At 38.5% G+C, this 23,622-nt stretch overlaps 1 protein-coding gene across 1 annotated transcript; it reads right to left on the bottom strand.

Annotated features, from left to right (window-relative positions):
* Positions 1-828: 828 nt before the first annotated feature.
* Positions 829-22,862, bottom strand: LOC138744618 (natural cytotoxicity triggering receptor 3 ligand 1-like). Its single transcript, XM_069901048.1, has 5 exons — positions 22,676-22,862; positions 21,723-22,034; positions 16,032-16,322; positions 8,669-8,773; positions 829-1,058 (listed from the first exon to the last, which is right to left on the bottom strand). Exons 2-5 carry the CDS (start codon positions 21,847-21,849, stop codon positions 859-861), a joined length of 723 nt encoding a protein of 240 aa, XP_069757149.1. The 5' UTR covers positions 21,850-22,034; positions 22,676-22,862; the 3' UTR covers positions 829-858.
* Positions 22,863-23,622: the final 760 nt, after the last annotated feature.

A 23,622-nucleotide genomic window follows, 5' to 3' on the forward strand; every position in this document is an offset into this window, starting at 1 on the left:
CAATGTACATGAGATCTATTGGTCAGCTCACCACTGCATCTGGATACATGTGACAATGAACTAGAACTTGTTCAAGCATCACTTCATTGAATGAATTCATTGTTAACTGACATCTTCTCATCTCCAAGCCGTTGAATCCGACTTGTATTCACTTTTGTTTCAGGGATATCCTGCTCTGGATCAATTCCTCTTCAATTGCACACCAGAGCACGCACGCACGCACAGAATTGTTGTGACGAAGGCAAGCTTACTTTGATTTAAAATGAAATGAAACAACAGCATAAACCTCAGCTTTGTTGTTTTCAGAGGTACACACTCACCCAAGAAAGTTCTGAAATGATGTAAACAAACTCTTCTGCATCATCACACACATATTCTATCTCAAAAGTCTGTGAAAATTAATAGTTATTGTAGGACTTTATTTAAACAAAGCATATATAATATGCAAAACTAGACAATAAATAGAAAGTAGCAATTTATTGTTTGCAAAGGTATTTCAGAAAGAGTGGTTTTGTTGACTTAAGGAGTCAACTGCTAAGGTTGATTAATTTGTCTCTCTGCCTGACTTCATTGACTAGAGTGGTGTGCTTCAGGTAAGTTGTCTGCAGTAAAGTACAAGATGACTTAGGAAGTCAGAACATAGAAATGTTTTCTAATACTGATTAAAATTTTTTAAAAAGTAATAAATATTGACAGCAATTGTGACCTTCAATGGCATGAGTAGGTGTTTTGCAGATGGTTAACCCAAATCTGGAAACTCTCAGACTCAAACATCAAAGAATGTAAGAAGACAGTGACAATTTAAAAGAACCCATAATTACCATAAAATGCTTCTCAGGTTTTTGTTTACTTCTGATATCAGACAAGCATAGGGTCACATTTTCTTTTACGGTGTTTTTTGGCCTTTGGTGGGCCATTAGTAACTTCTGATTTGCTTGGGTCAGTCGATATCATTAATATGTCATCATTTACATCATTCCTCTTTTCATATTCCGGCATCGTCACAATTGGTTGAGTGCAGCGCACGCATGCCTTTACTTGAAACTTGTCTTTACGAACTGAAAAATAGGAAATGCAAAAACACATCTGAAGCAAGTTTAAATGGATTAACTTGTGCGTTACTGATACCAAGAATTGCTGACCCAACAAATCTAAGTTGTATCCACCATCAAGATGATGGCCGCAAAATCAATCCTGGTGTCCAAGAGTTAAGGAGTCAAAAGATCAGGTGGAAATGACATTCCCATCATCGTTATTTACAAAATTGCATCCATCATTTACAGTGGGGATATGGAAATGCCTCCTTAATAATCTGGCCACTGTTACAAAAGTGGGAACTGGGAAGAAAAACATGCTGTATTCCAGAATGGAATGTTGGGAGCCTAACTTTGAGCTTCTTTTTGTCAACTACTAAAATAATCAACATTTACTATATTTAGATGAAAGCTTCCAAAACATACTTGGCCTTCAACCAATCAAAATTATAGTCCCAGTTTCAGTATGGGACTAGGTACCCAATGCCACTGTCCCATTAACAACATTAAAACAATTAATCTAATCAATGACTGAAAGTTTCTGAAAACCAGAATGATACCAATTACATTTTAATGGACAGAAGTGGGGAGAGGTTCAGCAGGTCATACAGCTTTCTTTATGTAGCAAAGATACACAAGAAACATTTTGGGCCTGAGCCCTACATCACGGCATGAATAAAATGGAGAGGGGGTAGAGCACAGGCCCACAGGCAAGAGGTTGAGCTTGAGAGCAACAGGGAATGCAGATGGGGAGCAGTGAGAAGGACTCACAGAGGACTCCCTTTGAAGAGAACAACTTCTTCAGGGTAATCATCCTTTGCAATGGAGCTGTTGCATGACATGTTGAGTCTCTCCAGCACTTTGGCATGTTAAACTGAGATCACAGCTTCTGCAAACTTTCTTGTTTAACTCCAGTCAGCTGTATGGAGTTTGCATGTTCTCCCTGTGTCTGCTTTGGTTTCCTCCTACCCTTCAAAATGTCTGGGAGTTGTCAGGATATTTGGGCAGCACTGGTTCAGGACCTAGAAGGGCTTATTATGGTGCTGCATGTCTAAACTTTTAAAAAATTATTATAAAGAGGTAAGAATGGTGGGTGAGGCGGAAACTGGCAAGTGATTGTGGATCCAAGTGAGGAGAGGTTGATCCATTCTACCTGCCAAGGGAGTTCAATGCCATTATCCTGGTCACTGTGTACATTTCGCCCCAGGCTAACATCAGGTTGGCACTGGAAGGACTGAGCACCTTGATTAATAGCCAGCACATCCTGATGCCTTCCTGATCATTATCGGGGACTTCAATCAGGCCAACCTGAAGGATCCTCTAACAAACTACCAACACATCACATGCGAGTCCAGGGGAGCCAACACACTCGACCACCATGAAGAATGCTTATGAAGCCATGCCACAAACATACTTTGGCATGTCTGATCACCTGCCTGTATGTCTACACCTGGCACACAAGCAGAGACCAAGGACCACAGCACCAGTCGTGAAGTCAGTGGATGACAGCAGATCGAGGAGCATCTGCAGGACTACTTTGAATCGATGGACTGGAACATAATTCAAGAACTCATTCATAGACTTGAATGAAGATGGAACAGGTGTCACCAACTTCATCAAGACCTGTGTGGACAAATGTGTGCCCACATGCACATACCGGGTGTTTCCCGACCAGAAGCCTTGGAATAATTAGAGGATTCACAACTACTGAGGTTGAGATCAAAGGCATTTACGACCAGAGATCTAGATCTCTACAAGAAGTCCAGGTATGATCTGTGGAATGCCATCTCTGAAGAAAAGTGACAATTCCAGAGGAATCTGGAGAAAGAGAATGCAGGCCATTACAGCCTACAAAGTGAGGGTAAACAGCTGTGATGCTTCATTACCCTATGAGCTAAATACCTATGCCTGCTTTGAGGAGAATCCAACAGTGCCTACTAGAATCCCTGAAAAGTCTGAGGACCCTGTGATATCTGTCTCCGAGGACCATGCCAAAATATAATTCAAGAAGGTGAACCCTTGCAAGGCATCAGGCACCATACTTAGCAGGGTACTGAAAATATGCACCAACAAACTAGCCAAAGTGTTCACAGACATTTTCAATCTCTCAATGCTACACTGAAGTTCCCACCTGCTTCAAAAGGGCATCAATCATCCCTTTGCTCCAGAGCAGGGTGAGCTGCCTCAATGATTATCACCCAGTTGCCTTAACTTCTACTGTGATGAAATGCTTTGGGAGGTTGGTCATGGCCAGAATTAACATGTACCTAAGCAAAGGTCTGAACCCACTGCAATTCACCTATCATCACATTCGCTTCACAACAGATGCAATATCACTGGCTCTCCACTCAGCACTGAATCACCTCAAAAACAGCAACTCTTACACACACCTGCTCTTCATCGACTACAGCTCAGCCTTCAGCACCATTATTCCCTCAGTGCTGGTCACAAGCTACAAACTCTGGGCCTCTGCACCACCACCCCCCTCCCACCCCTTACAACTGGATCCTGGACTTCCTTATCAGAAGACCAAAGTCAGTACAAATTGGAAGTTTCATCTCCTCCTCACTGATTATCAACACAGGCACACCTCAAGGATGAGTGCTTAACCCATTGCTCTACTCATTACACCTATGATGTGCGACCAGGCCCAATTCCAATGCTATCTACAAGTTTGCCGATGACACCATAGTTGCTGGCAGAATCACAAACAGCAATGAGGAAGCGCACAGGAGGGAGATAGATCAACTTGCTGAGTGGTGTCCCACCAACAACCTTGCACTCAATGTTAGCAAAACCAAGGAGATGTTTGTGGACTTCAGGAGGAAGTCAGGGGAACATGACCCAGTCCCCCAGTCCTCATCGAGAGCTCAGAGGTGGAGAGGGTCAAGAATTCTTGTCAACATGTCCAAGGAGCATCCTGGAGCCTTCATGTCGATGCAATCATGAAGAAGACACACAAGTGGCTATACTTTGTGAGGTGTTTGAGGAGATTTTGTATGTCACTGAAGTCCCTCAAAACCTTCTACAGGTGTACCATGGAGAGCATTCTGGCTGGTTGCATCACTGTCTGGTTTGGAGGTGCCAACTCTCAGGACAAGAATAAACTTCAGAGGGTTGTTAAGTCGGCCTGCAACATCACAAGCACCAGACTTCACTCCATCGAGGACATCTACAAGAGGTGGTGTTTTAAAAAAGAAGCCTCTATCCTCAAAGACCCCCACCACCTAGGCCATACCCTCTTCATTCTGCTACCATTGGGGAAAATGTACAGGAGCCTAAAGACAAGCACTCAGTGGCACAAGGACAGTTTCTTCCCCACTGCCCATCAGATTCATGAATAATCAATGAACCAAAGACGCTGCCTTACTTTTCATGTATTTTAAAAAATTTATTGTTGTAAGGTGGTTTATATGAATGTTTGCACCAGGATATTACCTCAATACACCAATTTTCGTGACTTGTTCATGACAATAAATTCTGATGGGCAGGTGTAGGAAAGGTGGAGATAGCAAAAGAGATGGAGAGATAATGCGTGTAGTTAACATAGGGCTGCAAATTATGGACTCTGTTAAGAAAAAACTGTGGCAGGTGGAACCAGAATGTGGGTTCTTAAAATAAACAACTGACATTGCAGTTATTCAGTCATTCTTAAAAATGAATCAATATAAGCCTTCAGTGTGGTTATAAAATTTGAAGAATTGTGAAGAGGTATTTGCCAGTAAAGAAATCAAGATTCCTTGAAAAAACTTTTCAGTGAAGGGATAGGAATTTCAGATAAGAAAGAGATAATGGTAGATTTCATAGAATGAAGAACTGTAGATTCAAAAAGAGTAAGAGATAAAATGTGTTCAAGGTCAATAAGGATTCTAAAAAAATTACAAATTCAATTTTAAAGAGATAGAGACCACGATTTGAATTGAGTGAGGAGAAGGAAAGAAAATGCCCCAAAATATTTAATGTCTTTTAAATATCTGAATAGTCTATCCATTAAATTGTGTGTGTCGGGTCTTCAACTATGTAAAACAAGTGGGCTAGATTGATTTCTGTGTAATCTTCAGTATTACCAAAGACTGAGAATATACCCTTCAACGTTTAAAAGGTTAACCGCATGTGAAAATCCAAACTGCAGGAAACACTAAGGCCTCCTCAGTTGCCAACACACACTCACAGGAAGGAAGGGTGACAGAGCACTAATTTGGTCTTGAAGTAATAACATCAACAAGAGTGGAGAAAACAGATGGTGGTTATTTCATATATATGACTGATCACTGGTAATCCTCTTGATTATTCTCCTTGTACGTGGCTCCAAATGGTGAAAACAATGGCAAAAAGGGGTCACATGGTCAAAACAGAAGTAGCCTTGAACATATTAGATGCTCTTTTTTAAAAAAATATCTCTGTGATTGGATAAGTTTAATTATCATTAAAAGGCCATCACTCAATATATGCCTTGATAAAATTAAGGGCTAAAAGTTAAAGCGTTTTTTTTTAATTAAGTAAATGTGTGTGATTATTTGTGCTATGACATATCTGTGCAGCCAGGGACTTTTCCACAAGAATCCACACTCAGACGCACTAGATGAACCAGATGCAACGTGTAGTAATATTGTCGCCATGTCAGGGATGACAAAATGTCAATATAAAGCTGATTTTATAATTTAACTCTTCCAGGAATTCTCAAGCAGTCAGCAAAGTGATGGAATACTCTCCACTTGCCTGGAGGAGCGCAACTCAGACAATTCTCAGTCAGCTCATTTCTGCCCTGGTTAAGACAGCCCACTTGACTGCCCGCCCATCAACTGCTTGAACCATTCATTTCTCAGTGCCTGCGGTGTTTGCCATACACAAAGTAGACAGCAATCACTTATCTAGGCTGCTCTGACAGCACCTCACAAGCCTATGAAACAAGGATAGCAACTGTATGAAAACACCAGCATCTACAGGATCCAACGTAAACCAGACACTGTGTTACTCTTTGAATCTAATTTGTTGGACTTTCATTGTTGTAGGTGGTGAAACTGCAAACAACAATGTGGGAGTACCTTCACCAAAAAAACAGCAGAAGAATGGCATTAGCTCAAGAAATGATGGTACGGTTAGTTTAGTAGTTCATAAAATGCTATTACCACACCAGTGATGCAGGTTCGAATCTGACGGTCTGTAAGGAGCATGTACATTCTCCCCGTGACCACACAGGTTTCTGCTGGGTGCTCCTTTATTTCCTTCCACCCTCCAAAATCATATGGTCTTTGTAAATGGCAGATGTGGGTGCCACTGGCTCATGGGCTGAAATGAGCCCTGTTACCATGGTGTATCCCTAACATTTATTGGGAAGACCTCCCCCTTTCCAAGGGCAATTTGAAAAGGCACTTGAGTACTAGCCTTGCTGGTGATAGTGAGCTTTCAAAACTGAATAACCAAAAGGTCACCTTTCTAATTGTAAATGCAGCTTCATGTGGAGAAAACCATCATTTACAATAATCACAATATGCAGTTATTTGATGTAGACAATAGGCAGTGCCCTTATGACTTGAAGCACATTGGATAGCTCGCTTACGATAAGAATGCTCAAACTAAGAAAGGTTGCCGACAAGGCCGATAAATTAGTACTCCAGAAATCTGAACTAACAACCCTCATTATGACAAACATGGAATTTGGAACACTATCAATTAGTCTTAATAACATTGTCAACAAAAATGAAGGGTCTCTAAAAATTCATCTAATTCGGGAAAGGTTATCTGCCACCAGATCCATGCCTCATGTTTGACTGCTAGTTGGCTGCGCAAGTCTCTTAGGTATACCATTACAACAATGCTCAGAAAAAGAACAAAATTTCCAAGACCATATGGCACTGACATGGGCATTAAATTCAGACACCACATCTGAGGAACGGTGTCTACATTTCGGAGAGCTCTACCAAACCTAGACAAGTCTAGGAATTAGATAACACCTGGCAACAATTTTTTCAATATTTTTAATTCCTGAGGAAATATTGGGGACCAAGCTGAACACAAAGATCATTTCAGATTTGCTCTGTCACATAGCAAGGTGGAGAAATATTAAACTTAGTTTTCTTGAATTTAGCGTGTTTATGGTGCTGACATATTGTGTTATTTCAACTGAACCAAGCTCTGAGGTAGACTGCACATGTTGCACAACAAGCATGAGGAGTCCAGGGTCACCAATTTTACAACTGAAGTAGAGCTCATAGGCTTTCTCAATAAGTGCAGTCAAGCTGTGTCGTTGAACCTTAAATTTTTCTTGCCACAAATGTTACAGAACGTATCGCAGCTGCTGCAACATTGACGAGACTTTCCTGTTGATTTGAATCTTACTGAAGACAATAAATGCTATTGTTAAGTATACTCACTTACGCTATTGCCTGAAGAACATGTGCATCAGCAGGTGTTCAATCTACATCAATATAATGCACAGCATCTATATACGTGAGCTGCTTTTATAACCTTTCTGCATCTATCCTGACTAAGCATGCCCAGTTCCTAGGCATTTGCAAAGCACTTAGCCAGGCATGCTTGGACTGACCAAAATAGTTTACTTTGTGGGAAATAAACTAGCAAACTTAAAATATGAGCGGAAATCACAAAAATAGGTTGTATCTAAAAATGGGGTACGTGATGAGAAATTTTTAAGGTGATTTTTGTGATCAGCAGCCCAAAAATCTATAAAATACACCCAAAAATGTTCAGGTAGCAAATTATGTTGTTGTCCAGTGTAATTAAACAGCCAATCATGATATATGGATCATATATCTTAGACTTTTACAGCACTGAAATAGGCCCCTCAGTCAGACTGTCCTTGCTGACCAACTAATTTACCTAAGATTGTGCATTTTGTGCAAGTTGGCTCTTTAAACCTTTCCTGTCCATGTATCAGTCTAAGTGTCTTTTCAATGCTGCAGTTGTAACTCTATCAATTTATTTGCCCCCTTTTTCATACATCTACCTTTAGATGGAAAAAGCTGCCCCTCACATCTCTTTTAAATCGTTCCCTGCTCACCTTCTAGCTTTGGACACATCTACACCAGGACTGAGGCTATGACAATTTACCTCATCTCTGCTTCTCACAAGGTTGCCCTTCAACTCTCTACATTCCAGGGCAAAAAGGCTCAGCCTACCCTACATCTCCTTACAATTGAAACCCGCCAACCTTGGTAAAAATTCTCATGAATCTATTTTGCACCTTTTCTGGCTTAATGACATCTTTGCAGCACTGGGCACATTACTCCAAGTGTAGTCTCACCAACAACATTCACACCAAGGCTCAAACAGAAGTGCTGAATAAATGATCCACCTTGACCTCCTCCTAAGATCTCCATCATGGAAGTAAATCTTCACCATTTCAGTTCTCTCCACATGATATCAAAAAATATCTTGAGCAATTGATACACTGGATACTTTGCCTTTGAATGGCACAACCTAGTTGCGGAGCTCAGAAGCCTTAATTAAAATGTCTGATTTGCAATACCAGTCTTTTTCACTCTGAACAGCTGTGGGGGAAAAAAAGGATCCTGAAACCCAGTCATTTCAGAATAGAAAGACAATTCACAATAAAATGCTGACATATAATTCCTGAACCAATGCAAGATGAAATCCCCTAGATTGTAGCTTACCTTTGTATTTACAGAATTTACAATAAATTAATGTCAAAGCAATCAGAAGCAGTAGAAAAATTCCTCCACAAAGATAAATCCACCATGGAAAAGAGATGGTTATACCTGGTAAGTAGATTCAAAATAGAGAAATAAAGTCACATTCTCTCAAAGCAAATGATTCAGGAGGTTAACATATTCTGGGGCTCTCCAGAAATTATATTATGAATTTAGCCACCCTGTACAAAAACAGCATGGATAGTCAGACCAATATAGTCCAACTAACAGAGACAAATATTAACGCAAAGGGGCCTATTACACCTCACCAGTCACTCTGAGTAATGAATAGGAGAATCTTGATCCTCCAATTCCAGTGTCAAGTTTGGAATTGTATTTAAATTGTTCAGGGCAACAAAATGATACAGCAGGTAATGCTGCCATAGTGTTTCCTGCTCTCAGGATCCAGATTCAATCTTGAACTCCAATATGTTTCTAGGGAATTTGCATGTTTTCCCTGTGACCACATGTTTTCCTAGGGTGTTTCGGAATCTTCCCACATCCCCACAACATGCTCGTTGGTAGGTTAGTTTGCCTCTGTAAAATTCGTGAGTGTACAGGTGAAAGGTAGAATGCTAGGGACCTGGGAGAATAGGATTGATGGGAATGAGGGGAAAAAGAAGAAATAGGGTTCATGTAGGCAAAGCATAATGGAATGCCTGAGGGTTAACAACATAGTGGATTAAAAGGCCTGTTTGCACGGCCCATGTGTATGAAACAAGGTTGGACATTAGGTGCAAAAATATCATGCAGCAAAAGTCGTAAAATCCGGACTGCTTGGGGATTGGGTTACTCCAGATTTTCGGATTTTATTAATTCTCGGGCAGTACTGTTAAAATTCAAATTTAAAGTAGATTTTCATTATCAATGAAACATTTTTTTCACTTTAATGCAAAGTAGAAACAAACACAAATAAATATTTTTCTTACATTTTCCCACAACTTCCATGTGGTCCGTTGTTGCCACTGTGCATCTGTGGTGCTTATACACAGAAAAGCCGAGAATTCGAGAAGTCTGGATTTTCGATTGGTCTGAATTTCAGCCAAGAGTTTGAAAAGTCCAGATTCTCATGACTTTCCGGATGAGTCTTTCATGGGGGACCTTGCTAAAATCCATGTAGACCACATATACCACCCTACCCCCCTTAATTTCTTTTGTTACCTCCTCCAAATGTTCATAGATCCCAATCTTAAAAATCCTCTCCATTAGTTTGATTGTTGACTGATGTCAGACTCACTGGTCTATAATTCCCAGGATTCTCCCTATTACCTTTTTAAAATTTTTTTTATTTAGTACTTCACCGTGAACCATGTTAGTAACAATATATACAAATATTCGGCATACAGTGGCATTTTCATTTTCCCCCCTTTCCTCACCCCTTATAACTTAAAGCAAGAAATGAAAGAAAGAAGAAGAAATAAACAATAGAAGAACACAAAAGAGAAGAAAAAGAAATTGTGCCGTCCAATATTTCACATTTAATTATTTTCATACTTGAATCTTATGACTTCAAGAGATGGAGGTCTGAAAATGGCAGTTTCTAATATACTCTATGTATGGTTCCTAAATTTGTTCAAATAAAGTATATTTGTCTTTTAGGTTGTAGGTAATTTTTTTCTAATGGAATACACATGTTCATTTCTATGGACCATTGTTGTATTTTAAAGGTTGCTTCCATTTTCCAAGTTGTCATTATGCACTTTTTTGCTGCTGCGAGCGCAATCGTAATAAATCTTTTTTGAGCCCTGTCTAATTTTAGACCTAATTCTTTAACAGGAAGATTTTTGGGTCTTTTGGTATCCTATTTTTTGTAATTCTATTTAATATTAGGTTTAAAACTTCCCAAAAAATGTTCACTTTTGTACATGTCCAAATTGCGTGTATTGTTGTTCCAATTTCGTGTTTACAATGGAAATCCAACATAGTGTTGGATTTCATTCTTTTAACTTTTGAGGTATAACATATAGTCTATGTAGCCAATTATATCATTTGAAACTATTTATTGTATTAATCATGGTCCCTGCACATAATTCCTTCCATGTTTCATTCTTTATTCGTATATTTAAATATTTTTTCCAACATTGGGTTTATATATTGCTTCATCATTTGCTATATATGTTTATAATATATTTTTTTTACTATCGCGGTGTCTGTAATTGTATTCATAGCAGTTACTCTCAGATAATCTTAAGACTAGTTCCCAACTTTTCTTTTAAATAAGTTTTGAACTGATAGTATGAAAATATTGTACCATGTGATATTCCATACTTACTTTTGTAACTGTTCAAATGTCAATAAATTTCCCAAAACGCAATCTTTTATTCTTTTAATTCCTTTTCTTGCCCATTCCTTAAAAAAAATAATTGTCTATTGTAAAAGGAATTAATGGGTTTTATGTCAGTTGCATTTTGGGTATTTGATCATTTATTATCTTTCGCTCCAGATGTATTATCTTCCATGTTTTTAGTATATGATGATATATTGGTAGATTATTACGTTGCACCAGTTTCTCATCCCATTTATAGAGTAAATGTTCAGGGACCTTTTCTCCTAATTTATATAATTCTATCTTGAGCCAATCCAGTTTTTTTTCCCACCTGATAAAATTCTAATAGATATCTTAACTGTGCTTCCCTATAATAGTTTATGAAATTTGGTAGCTGCAATCCTCCTTGTTTATACACCCATGTTAATTTTTCCGAAGCCACTCTTGATTTTTTTTTACCCTTCCATTAAAAATTTATTAATTTATTTAATTTCATTAAAAATTCCCATCAAGGCAATCTGTAGTGTTTGGAACAGATATTGTAGCCTTGGAAATACATTCATCTTGATGCAATTTACTCTCCCTATTAAAGTTCATGGTAAATCTATCCATTTCTCTAAGTCTTCCTGTATTTTTTTTTATTAACGATTAGAAATTTAATTTATACAAACAATTTAAATTATTATCTATCGTGATACCTAAGTAACATATGGCCTGTGATTGCCATTTAAAAGGGGATTCCCATTTACATTTTGTATAATCAACTTTGTTCATTGGCATCACTTCACTTTTATCAATATTAACCGTATCCTGATATTGCCTCAAATTTTTTCAATTTTTATTCATTTATCTGGGTCCATTAGATATACTATAATATCATCCACAAATAAGATAATTTAAAATTATTTCTCTTTTACTTTTATACCCTTTATCGTAGGTTATCAACTCTACCAATGGTTCTATAGCCAAAGCAAACAGGAATGGTGATTATGGGCATACCTGTCTTGTTGACCTACTCAATTTAAAGTGGTCTGAACATATCCATTTGTTACCACTTTTGTCAAAGGACCATTATACTGTGCTCTAATCCAATTAATAAATTTTTCTGGTAATTTGAATTTCTGTAGTACTTTAAACAGATAATTCAATTCTACCCTATCAAAAGCTTTCTCTGCATCAAGAGCTACTGCCACAGTTGGTGCTTTATTTATTTCTGCTGCATGGATTAAATTAATAAATTTTTCAGACATTATCTACCACTCTTCTATTTTTAATAAATCTTGTCTGATCTAGCATCACTAATTTGGTACACAGTCTGTTAATTTACTCACTAGTAATTTTGCTATTAATTTATAATCTGTATTTACTAAAGATATTGGTCTATATGAAGCCAGTGACAATGGGTCTTTTCCTGCTTTTGGAATTACTATGATCATTGCCGTTTTACATGAGTTAAGCAAATTCTGGGTCTCTTCCACCTGTTTCATTACTTCTATGAGGGACAGAATGAATAGATTATTGAATACCTTATACAATGCTGCAGAGAATCCATCTTTGCCTGACATTATTATATGGTAATGTCATTAGTGTATCATGTATTTCTGTAATTGCCAGGTTAGTAATTTATTTTGATCTTCCAATTGTAATTGGGGTAATTCAATGTTTGACAAAAATTCATCTATTTTGTCGTTCTTCCCTGGGTTTTTGGTTTGATACAATTGCTTATAATTTTTTTAAAAATTTCCATTAATCTCTAATGGGTTATAGGAGATCTGTTAATCCTCCTTCCTTGTTGCTATGATATCTCTTGTTGTTTGTTCTGGTTTTAGTAGCCAAGCCAATATTTTATGGGTTTTCTCTTCTAATTCATAATATCTTTGCTTTGTTTTCATAATGTTTTTCTACTCTTTGTACGTTTGCCATGTATCATATTTTAATTTTTTTCTTTGTCAATTCTCTCTTTTTCTCTCCATCTTCCATTCTCATTAAATCTTTCTCTATAGTTACTATCTCTTTTTCCAATTGTTCTATTTCCCGATCATATTCTTTTTAAATCTTGGTCATGAAGCTAATTATTTGACCCCTAATAAAGGCTTCATTGCGTTCCATACAATAAATTTGACTGTTACAGAATTTGCATTTGTCCCAAAATATATTTTAATTTGTTGTTCTATGTATTCCCGAAAGTCCTGCCTTTTTAACAATACAGAGTTTAGGCTCCATCTATATGTTTTTGGTGGAATATCCTCTGAAGCAATTGTCAATAACAAGGGTGAATGGTCTGATAAAAGTCTTGCCTTATATTCAGTCTTTTGAACTCTGCCTTGAATCTGAGCCGACAAACCTATCCTAGAATAGGTTTTATGTCTGTTTGAATAATATGAATAATTTCTTTTTTTTTTGGATGTTGTTTTCTCCATATCTCAACTATCTTCATATCATGCATTGATATCTATCTTCATATCATGTAAATTTAACTGCTTTATTTTTTATAATAGTCTTCCCAGTTTTATCTATTGATTGGTCAAGGTTAAAATTATGGTAAAATGTGTCCCTGTGCATCTGCTATCTTTAAAAAAATTGTCCTGCACAAATTCCTGGTCATCTTCAGTAGGTGCATAAATGTTCAACAAGTTCCAAGATTCTGAATAAATCTGGCACATCGTCATTATGTATCTACTGGCTGGGTTTGTTATTACTTTATCTTAATTGGCAGATTCTTATTAACTAATATGGCAACTCCTCTGGTTTTTGAATTGTACAATGATGCCACTACATGACCTACCCAGTCTCTCTTCAGTTTGCGATGTTCTAACTCAGTTAAGTGTGTTTCTTGTATAAATGCTATGTCTATTTTCTCCATTTTAAGTGGTGTCAGTGTTTTTTCTCTTAATTTGATTGTGAATTCCATTAATATTAATAGTCATATAGTTCTATGTATTCATCTTACCCATCCATTTTTACCTCCATTCCACCTCTTCAACCCCTCCATCTCCCTTCTTCTAAAATCTCTCTTTAGATTGTCCTTACTCTTTACTATACACAATGACACAACTAGTAGGAAAATAACAAAAACCATAAGAAAACCAAGAATAACATTAAATCCCCCTTTACTGAGTTGTCCTTGCCGCCTCACAAGAAACCACAACACTCTTTTCTACATGGGTTGTGGTGTATACCATAAATGTCAACAGATTTGTCAATGGACAGATCCTCCCCCCTCCCCAGCACCCCCCCCAGAGAATCACTATATATTATTCCTAAAAATATAACAAAGCCTTTTTTTTAAAAACCTCTTTTTTTTCTTAAATGTCTGTACTCAAACTATTAAGATTCCAACTTATTTATAGACATTATCTTAACAATCCTTTTATTATTTTCTTCATTCTTCTTCTTGTTGCTTATTTGGTAATTGGTCCGCAAAGTGACAAGCATCTTCTGGATCTGAAAAGTCTATTTTTCCCACCAGGGATGAATATCTTCAATACTGCTGGATGCCGTAACTCAAAGTTATAACCCTTTTTCAATAGTACGGATTTAGTTAAATTCCTTTCACTTCTTTAAAAGTTCAAAGCTTATATTTGGATGAAAAATATTGTTTTCCCATTGTACTCCAATGGTTCTTTATTTTCTTTCACTCTTTTCATTGCCAGTTCATTTTCTCTCTTGTATATCGTAGTAGTTTTATTAGTATGGATCGCGGTTTCTGATGTGGCTGCGGTTTGGTGCCAATGTTCTATAGGCTTTTACAATTTCTATTTCTTCTTGGAGTTCTACTCCCAAAATCTGTGGGACCCATCTTTTTATAAATCCTTTTATATCTGCCCCTTCTTCACCTTCTTTCAGGCCTACTATTTTTATGTCTGCTGAAATTCTCTAAAATGTCAATTTTTGGGGCCAATAAGTCATGTCCTCTTAATCTCCTTATCTCTATCTCCCAATTTTTCTCTTAACTCATTCACCTCCATTTCCACGCCTATCACTCTGTCTTCCACTTCATCACCCACTTGCTCATTTCTGCCATGGCATTCTCCATTCTTTGTATTTTTACATCTGTCTCTTGCATGTTTTTTTTAAATAATACTGAATTCAGCCATTATTGTTTCCATTAGAATCTTTATTTGACTGTCAAAGTATTCCTTATTTACCACCTGCATCTGTTTTTTTACCTTGTATTTTTTCTTGTATGTCTTTATCTTCCTCTTGATCTTTTCTCTTGCAACATTTCTTGGCTCTGTGTTGATCTTGTTTCTATTGTTGTCTTCTCCGCAGCTTTTCCCATTACAGAGTCAGTATCTTGCTGTCGGCGTCCGTTCCCTTTGGCGTCCTCTTTAGAATGCACGCTGGCATTTCTTTTTCAGGCTCCGCAAGCCAAAGCTCCAGACTGCCCCAGCGGACGTCACCCCTGAGCTGCCTAACAGCTCAGACCATCCTCTTTGGGAGAGCTCCCTGTTTGCGGACTCCAGTAAGGCCTTCCTCTTTTTTTCCCCCCCCAGCAATTTCTTCATCTCTTCTTTGGAACATCCTCAGGTTCTTCTTATACTTTTTCTCTTGCAACTTTTTTGGCTTTGCTTCTCTGTCTTGTTATCAACTTTCTCTGTGGAGGGCTGGTTTTCCCTAACCAGGCACTATTCCATCATATAATCACCCCATTACTTTTTTTAAACAAGGGGACTACATTTGCCATTTTCCAATCCTCCAGCACCTCCCATGTGGCCAAAGAGGATTCAAAGGACAAAGCTACTGTCCCAGGTATCTCTTCTCTCACTTCCCACAGCAAACTGGAGTATATTGCGTCCGGCCCAGGGGAGATCAATCTTGATATTTTTACGAAGATCCAACTTTTTCTCTTCCTAATTTCCACATTATCTAGTACACGTCTATTAAATTTTGACCTCAACGTCCTTTTCTCTTCTGAATACTGAAACTTGGGTTTCTGCAAACTCAGATTTAAAGTCACTGCAATTAGTGCAATTATTATAATGCAAAAGCATCAAAGAATTCAATAGACAGTGTTATTATACGTAGATTGAATTCACACCAAACAAGGAATATTCCTACCTTCGGAGCTGACAGTGTAATTGGCCAAAGCTGGAATTTTGAGGGTGGAGTGAACAACCTTACATCCATAAACAGTTCCATGCTGAGCTGGTTCAGAATCTTTCAAATAACTAACAGCTTCACTTAGACCCTCAGCAGTCTTCTGCGTCCTGGTAGTTACTCCATCTGTAATCTTTTGACCATTTTTAAACCAAGACAAGCTGTAATCCTCAGGATAGAAACCAGATGTTCTACAAATTAGAGAACCATCTGCAGGCTGCTTTGGTGAAATAGTCAGAGGTTCTGGGGAAACTGTGGAAAAAGTTTTTAAAAAATGGTTACATTTGGTCTTTAAAGTTGGATACACGTAAACTGATAGATTTCTCTGGATTTCATTTAAAAGTAGTAATATTTCTGATACTTAATTTCTCCTTTCTCCTATTAATTAATAGCAACTATTCTTTGGTGTTTATGAATAACAGAACTTTATTTGCATAATAAATAAACAGAACCACATACAAAAATGCAATGATACTGTCCTATTGGGCAAATGTGTTCTCTATTCTATGCCATAAAGGTCTGCTTTGGTATAAAATTAAAAACTGACACAAACCAACGTAATGATGATGAGCCCAAATTGAATCTGAGCAAATTTCTTTTCCCTAATACCACATTTAAGGACACTTCCTCATCCATTTGCTAAAAAGGGGAATATGGGTGGCCCAACACTATTATTAGTGCCAGCAACATGGGGTTGAATCCAGCATGGTCTCTAAGGAGTTTGCATGTTCCCCCCGAACATATGGGGATTGTATGTGAATTGGTGTTTTTTTCTGGGGGGGGGGCACAGGTTTGTGGGCCGGAAGGGTCTGTTACCGTGCTGCATGCCTAAATTTAAAATGTAAAGCTGGACAAACAATGCTAGCGTGCGTACATTAAAGTAAATAGCCTGACCATGGTTGGTACAGAATGGCATGTCCGGATTTGAACCAAATGTTTTATTTAAGATTCTTTTATTATCATGTAATAAAACAGAAAATGTAATATTACACAAAATTTCTTTTAGTCTGTAGAAAGGCAGAAAAAAAAATTAGTATTACCTGGTGCCCCTTTCAGAAAGAGAATCCCTTCAGAGTCATCGAGTGTCCATAGATTTGCCTCCAACAGGCCGCATCCTCTGTAGCCTGTTCTACCAGTTGGTAACCTGAGCTCCAAATCCAAACCTTTGATACAATTAGGAAGCCTTCAGGGCTAAAGGCTCTTCAGGAGCCCTTCTTGCCTTCAGCACCCTCTCAAATCCCAGTTCCAATACCTGGTTCCCATGATCCAATCTACAGCAACCTGCAGCCTACTTGGGTTTTTCAACTGCAAGTTGACCACTGCCTGCCTGAAGCCGGTGTGGGTCCTTCTGCTGCTGAGGCCCTCGTTGGTGTGCCGCCATGGTCACTGTCCTGCAGGGTTATCTCCTATGCTACTCCTTTTCAACAGGAGATGTTTCTCCCCATTTCTGGTGCCCTGCACTAGTCTGCTGCTCCCCTAGAGTCCACAACCCCTTCAGGCCACTGCGAGCACAAGCAACCCTCTCCCCCCAGTTTGGGCACAGGATTTTAAATAAAAACACTTTTGACTCCTTTAACAGGTCATTTAAAGCCTAAATGGAGGCTTCGACATTAGGACTGGGCCATTGCACCCTGCAGAGGAGCACTGTTTCTCCACTCCCTGCTCTCCCTGGGTCTGCACCAGGGAGAGATCAGTGTCAGATTTAGACTTGGTGAGGCCCCAAATAATAGAAAGCTTGGAGGCCCCTTTTTAAAAAATTATGCCAGATGTCACAAAACCTGAAAGCATATACAGTATGTCTCTTAATTATTTGGCCTGAAATTAAATATAAAATTCGGAAGATACAAAGCGGAAAAATATAAAATAAAAGCAAAGCTCCAAATAGAAAATTTTTGCAAGGATGAAACACATATGTTTCATGTTCTATTTAGAGAGAGAGAGAGAGAGAGAGAGAGAGAGAGAGAGAGAGAGAGAGAGAGAGAGAGAGAGAGAGAGAGAGAGAGAGAGAGAGAGAGAGAGAAACTCACACAGTAAGTAGACATAAAATTTTAAAAGTTCCTCTCCCCAAAAAATACAATTTATTTTGAGGTCTGTGCAGATTGTGAGGCCCTAAACTGTAGCTCGTTTACCTTACGCCTAAATCCAACACTGGGCAGCACTGACATTACTGCAGCCTCTGGCAGCGCTGCCACATTTTTAAAAATACTTTATGTACCAAATCCAAAATTAAAGTATTTATTTACTATTATTTTTCTTAAGTATCACCACTTGGCTCATTAACTTAATAAGGAAAATTCCCAACAGAAGAGTTTCAGCAGATCAAGAATGCAGATGTCAATTACTAAAATGTTCAGAAAGTTGTGCAGCCCGAATTCTAATGATGCCTTTTTGCCCTTGAATACCTTGTGTTCCCTTTGTGAAATTAAATACAAAATATATATTTTAAAGCAGGCAGCTACCATTCTCCATAAAACATTTGCCTGTTGTCATGTAAAAGTCACCTCTCTGTTAAAGGAAAATTTGTTCTGTGTTAAAAATTGCCTGGCAGCATTAAAATTTAAAGCAAGTCTCTATGAAGTGTAATGTGTGACAAAACACATGAATGGGCTTTTATGGTATCAGAGAAGGATTAAGAACAGCAGGAACATTGGGACACCAATCCATCTTTTACTTCAGTCAAGTAACATTCGTGCACTATGGTTAATGCTCCAGATGGAACTGGCATCTCAGCTCAAGTCCATAGATTGCAAGTCTAATAACTTAGAACCAAGAATGTTACTATAAGCAAATTGACAGGCTCTACATTCAACTTAAACTATTCTTTGTGCATAATAAAAATGTACTATTGAATTAAGAGGTTTCATAATATTGAAATTCAAAATGCAAGCTGTAGAATTATATAGTAATTGTTAATGGGGGAAAATTACTATAAGGACCAATCCAATTATGAGTCTTTACTCACATGAATGCAGGTTTTTATTCCAAACACAGACCAATGCCCTTTGCTTATAAAACCCATTTTGTTAATTCCACGCTTCCTCCCCATCAAACCCATTAGAGGGGTTGTGTAAGTGTGGTCTCTTTCTTTTAATGATTCATTCCATTATTCTCCTGAATTCACTAATGATTAATAAAGCATATAGAATTCAATCAAATCAATTAATTTAAAGCATTGAATATTATTAAGGGGTAGAAGGTTTTGATGGAAAATGCAGAGGAATAGAAATTTTTCCAATAATAATTATAATGATATTAAGTTTATTGTCATGTACATTGTACAATGCGCATAGGCACCAAAATTCTTACTGTAGCCAAACAGGTGCCCTTCATTTTTAAAAGTATACATTAAATCAAAAATAGAGAAAATATATGAAGAAATAAATGGATAGATTGTCATTTGAATATAGACCCAGTCAATTCATTTCTGTTAAAACAGTAACCTGAAGAAAATAGTTTGAATAAAATATGTCACATCCCTTTCATTAACAAGAGCTATTTAACCTCAAGCCAGAGAAAAAATTTTTTTAAATGCACCAAAACATCCCAGCCCATTTTAGAAATGGGAAACTGTTTGGAAAGGTGCTAGAAATTAACCATGATTTTATGGAATCATAAAATGCAAGTATATACACCAGAGCCGTCACCTAAAGAACCGATTCAAACGGTCATTAAAATTCCGGGGGGGGGGGGGTGTCCAGAGATTAGATTTTTAATCATTTACAGAATTGTTCCTCTGAAGAGTCGAGATTTGAAACAAAATCAAGGTAAATATTTGGATTCGGATCAGTTTGGTAAATGAGAAGGGAATGAGGCATGTTTCAGTATTTTTAAAACTTTTTTTCATTTTAATATTTAACTATTAAATCTTTCATTTAGAATGGGATTAATATTTCTGGCATCAAAGAGTTTAGATTTGGGACTAATCAAATAAAAATAGAGGAAAGGAACTTGAGCCTGCAAAACAGTTGTCGCCAATAGCCTTCACTTTGGAATAACGGACCCCTGAAACACAACACATCGATTTTTTTTTAAACGTGGAATTGTTAAATTTGTTCCATTTTTTAATCCTCGCATCTCGCGGGTTGGCTTTGAAATCTGTATTGTCCATGGCTCTCAAATATTTTTAATAAAGTAACCCTAAAGGGATAATGGTTTGATTCATAATATTTATGTGTGACACGGGAGAACGAAATACTGGCTATCAATGGAAATAAAACTCAAGGGTGATGCAAATATGCAATTTGATGCTTCTTGCAAAATTCTGCAGTTAAAATTTATCTGAAACAGTCAAACTACCAACAAAAACAACCTGCTGCTGTGGAGGGGTGGGGGACTGTCTACATTATTGCTACATTTTTTGTACTAGAATAACTGAATACTTATTGTCTTTACTGTGGATTTATTGATTGTATTTCGATTAAGCATTCAGTATGCAGATGTTTTTAGTTGTTTGGTAGTTTTTTTTTAAAAAACTGCCTGTTCAGCTACAGCAAGGACGAATTTCGTGCACAGTACATTGCATATAGTAATAAACTCATTATGAACTTAGTGCAAAGTACTGATTCGGCATTAAAAATAAACGCTTTAAAGGAAGCAGGAATACGATCAGTAGCGACTGTGCAAATTAATGAATAGTCTCTCATATGTTTCTTGCCAATCTGACAAGAGACAACGGATAGTATTTCAGACGAAGCCACGACTTTATTCCCTTTTCCACGAATGATTCTACTGACTCACCGTCTGGAAGTACATTCCGGGGGAAAACCAATGCGTGTCTGTGCTGAGAAAAACCCTACCCCAGGCTGCCGAACAGTGAGCTTCACTCACCTGTGAAGTAAACCCATCTACAGTATTCAAAAACGGAGAGAGATATACACACACCCTCAGCTCAGTTTCATCTGCCTTCAATTTATCTGGGAACTTTTCCCAAATGCATTCTGAATGTAATTCTTTTTCTATCTGCAAAATGCTGGCACCAACTTAATGCCGACGGCAATAATTAATGTCGCATGGCAAGTTCATGCGGGGGGTGGTGGGAAATAGTTGAATAACAAAAAAATAAAAGCTGGACAAAAATATCCAATCGGGTACAATTCTGATGAACACTTGGCCACCATTCTGCTCCCCAGCCCAAAGACTTGCAGGATTTAAACGGTGAAAGATAACTGATCATTAAATCGGAACATTGTGCTCTAATGCACGTTTGTGAAAACTGGGAGGGGGGGTGGGGATTAGCAATGTCACCGGACGGGGATAGATTGATACTGGGAAATGTTTAATATATTTTACCTTGAGGTTTTGTAATAACAAAAGTGCAGCACATTTCGAAATATTTTATATGGGTCCAATTTATTTCGAAATATACCTGAGGCTGCCGCGCAGAATTGGATCGTTCCTTCTCCAAATTTCCCCACAATTGATTGAACAAGAGCCATGCTCCAGTATCTGGGAAAGTTGTACCAACGTTCCCTCGAAATCCCCGTCACTCCTCAACGCTCTGCCCAGCAATCATCGTTCTTTACGTGCGTTAAGCAAGAAGTGTTTTATCGGAGCCGTTTCTTCGCTCATTCCATCCCGCTCTCTCCATCGCATTGCTCCCGCATCCCACCGGGCTGGGTCCCGTTTCTAAACATGCCGAGAATAATCACTCACCCATAACGATGAGATTTGTGCCTGTTCCATTTCCAGTCACTTCACCCTCCGCTCTGCAGTAATAGATTCCGGCATCTCCGAACCTCACCTTCTCAAGCAGAAACGAGCTGCTCGCTTTCGATTCCATCCGGAAAGTTTTCCTGGGGTCTTGACTCTTTTTAAAGAATTCCCGTTCTCCCCTTTTCCACCAATAGATCCTGATTTTATTTACGTGGCTGACCAGCGAAAAGAAGCATTGGAAACGTGCGTCCTGTCCCACCAATACTTCGATTTTCTCCTGGAGTTGACTCACCTCAGAAGCCTCAGCGAGTGCTTGGGGGGGAACACAGGAAAAAAAAACCAGAAATTTATTTAAGGGAGCTTCGAGACAACAACCAGTCACTCAATCAACGATGCCCTGGAAGTAGCGACTTTCCCTAATGGAGTACACACACCGAAGGAATGGATGACCTTCAAAGAAAGGAGCACAGAGCATTCAAACGTAAACTTCATTCAGTACAATTTTACATTCGTTTGCTCACTAATACCTTCTTAAAGAATACCTGTGAAAAAGGCGGCCAGAATGAGGAATGTGTTCCCAAACATACTTTAATTTCGCAATTGGAGAACGGCGAGACACCGGGCCCCTTGTGTTGTTTGGGAAAGGATATCGGTGGGTAAAGTACTGGTTTCTTTTGTGGGAGTAATTGTAAAAATCGAAACGAAATATCGCACTTGGAGCCTTGCGGTTTCAAGATTCAGTTGAAATCTGCAAAGCACGTGTTCAATGCAACCATCTTTCAGAGAATTGGAAAAAAAGTCTGAAGTTGAGTTCACGTCGTGGAGGGGTCTAGATCACAAAGATGTTGGGGCGTTTCGCCGCTGCAGGTTTCCGTTCGAGTCTTTCCCCCTAATCCCGCCCTCTGCGCAGATGAAACATCCACTACCCAAAGCAAGACAAATGTACAACTCACTGTCGGCCAACACAGGATAAGGCTTTTGCACGTAATCTGAGCGGTCTTCTCCGGCCGAGGGCCACCTGAATGGCGCGTTAAAGCATCTTGGTTTTCCGCCAGACGTCTGCCCGTCATCACTGGAAGGCAATAAACGGCAATATTGAAAATAATCATCGTATCGAATGACAGAGAAAGTTTGATGGGCTGAATTTCCTCCCCCGTTCCGATCTTGAAATGTTCTTATGAAATCTGAAATAAAATGATCAGAGGAAGTAGTCGTCAAGCGGGCAGATTTGGCTCTTCATTAAAACTGTTGAAACGGGTCAGTGCCGATGAAAACTCATACATCTTCCTCCCTTTGTTTTTGCCCGGCCTGCTGAATATTACCAATTCTCCCCTTTCCCTGTTATTCACCATCGTCACCCGTGCTTCACTGCAGAGAAAGACCATTTTCGTGTTCCCTTAGTTCCCTCAACCCTTTCTAGCAGCGAGACTGTAAATTAGTGGTTTTCAAACTGCCTCACATCCCACTTTAAGCCATTCCTATGCCATCAGTGTTCTGTGAGGAGTTGCTTAAGATGGTATACAAGGGGGAAAAAAAAAGTTTGAAAACACTGTTCTAATCTTACCTCATTGACTCGTTATGTGCAAGAATTCATAACTCCAAAGGAAATGGGCCAAGGACAATTTTTCTCCAGCGAAATATTTCAGAAACAATTGAGTCTAGAGCAGTGGTTCTCAACCTTCCCTTCCCACTTGCATCCCACCTTAAGTAATCCCTTACTAATCAGAGCATTTATGGCATAGAGATTGCTTAAGGTGGAATGCGAGTGGGTATTTTGATTCCTCAATGCTGGGGTTAACTGGCAGATGATATTGGCACCGTTCAATTACAATTTAATTTAATTAACTGGAGATGTTAACTACTCTTTCCTGCCCCTTCCCACACATGGCTGCAACCCAGT

This window comes from Narcine bancroftii, chromosome 10 (genome assembly GCF_036971445.1).
Source record: "Narcine bancroftii isolate sNarBan1 chromosome 10, sNarBan1.hap1, whole genome shotgun sequence".
NCBI lineage: Eukaryota > Metazoa > Chordata > Chondrichthyes > Torpediniformes > Narcinidae > Narcine > Narcine bancroftii.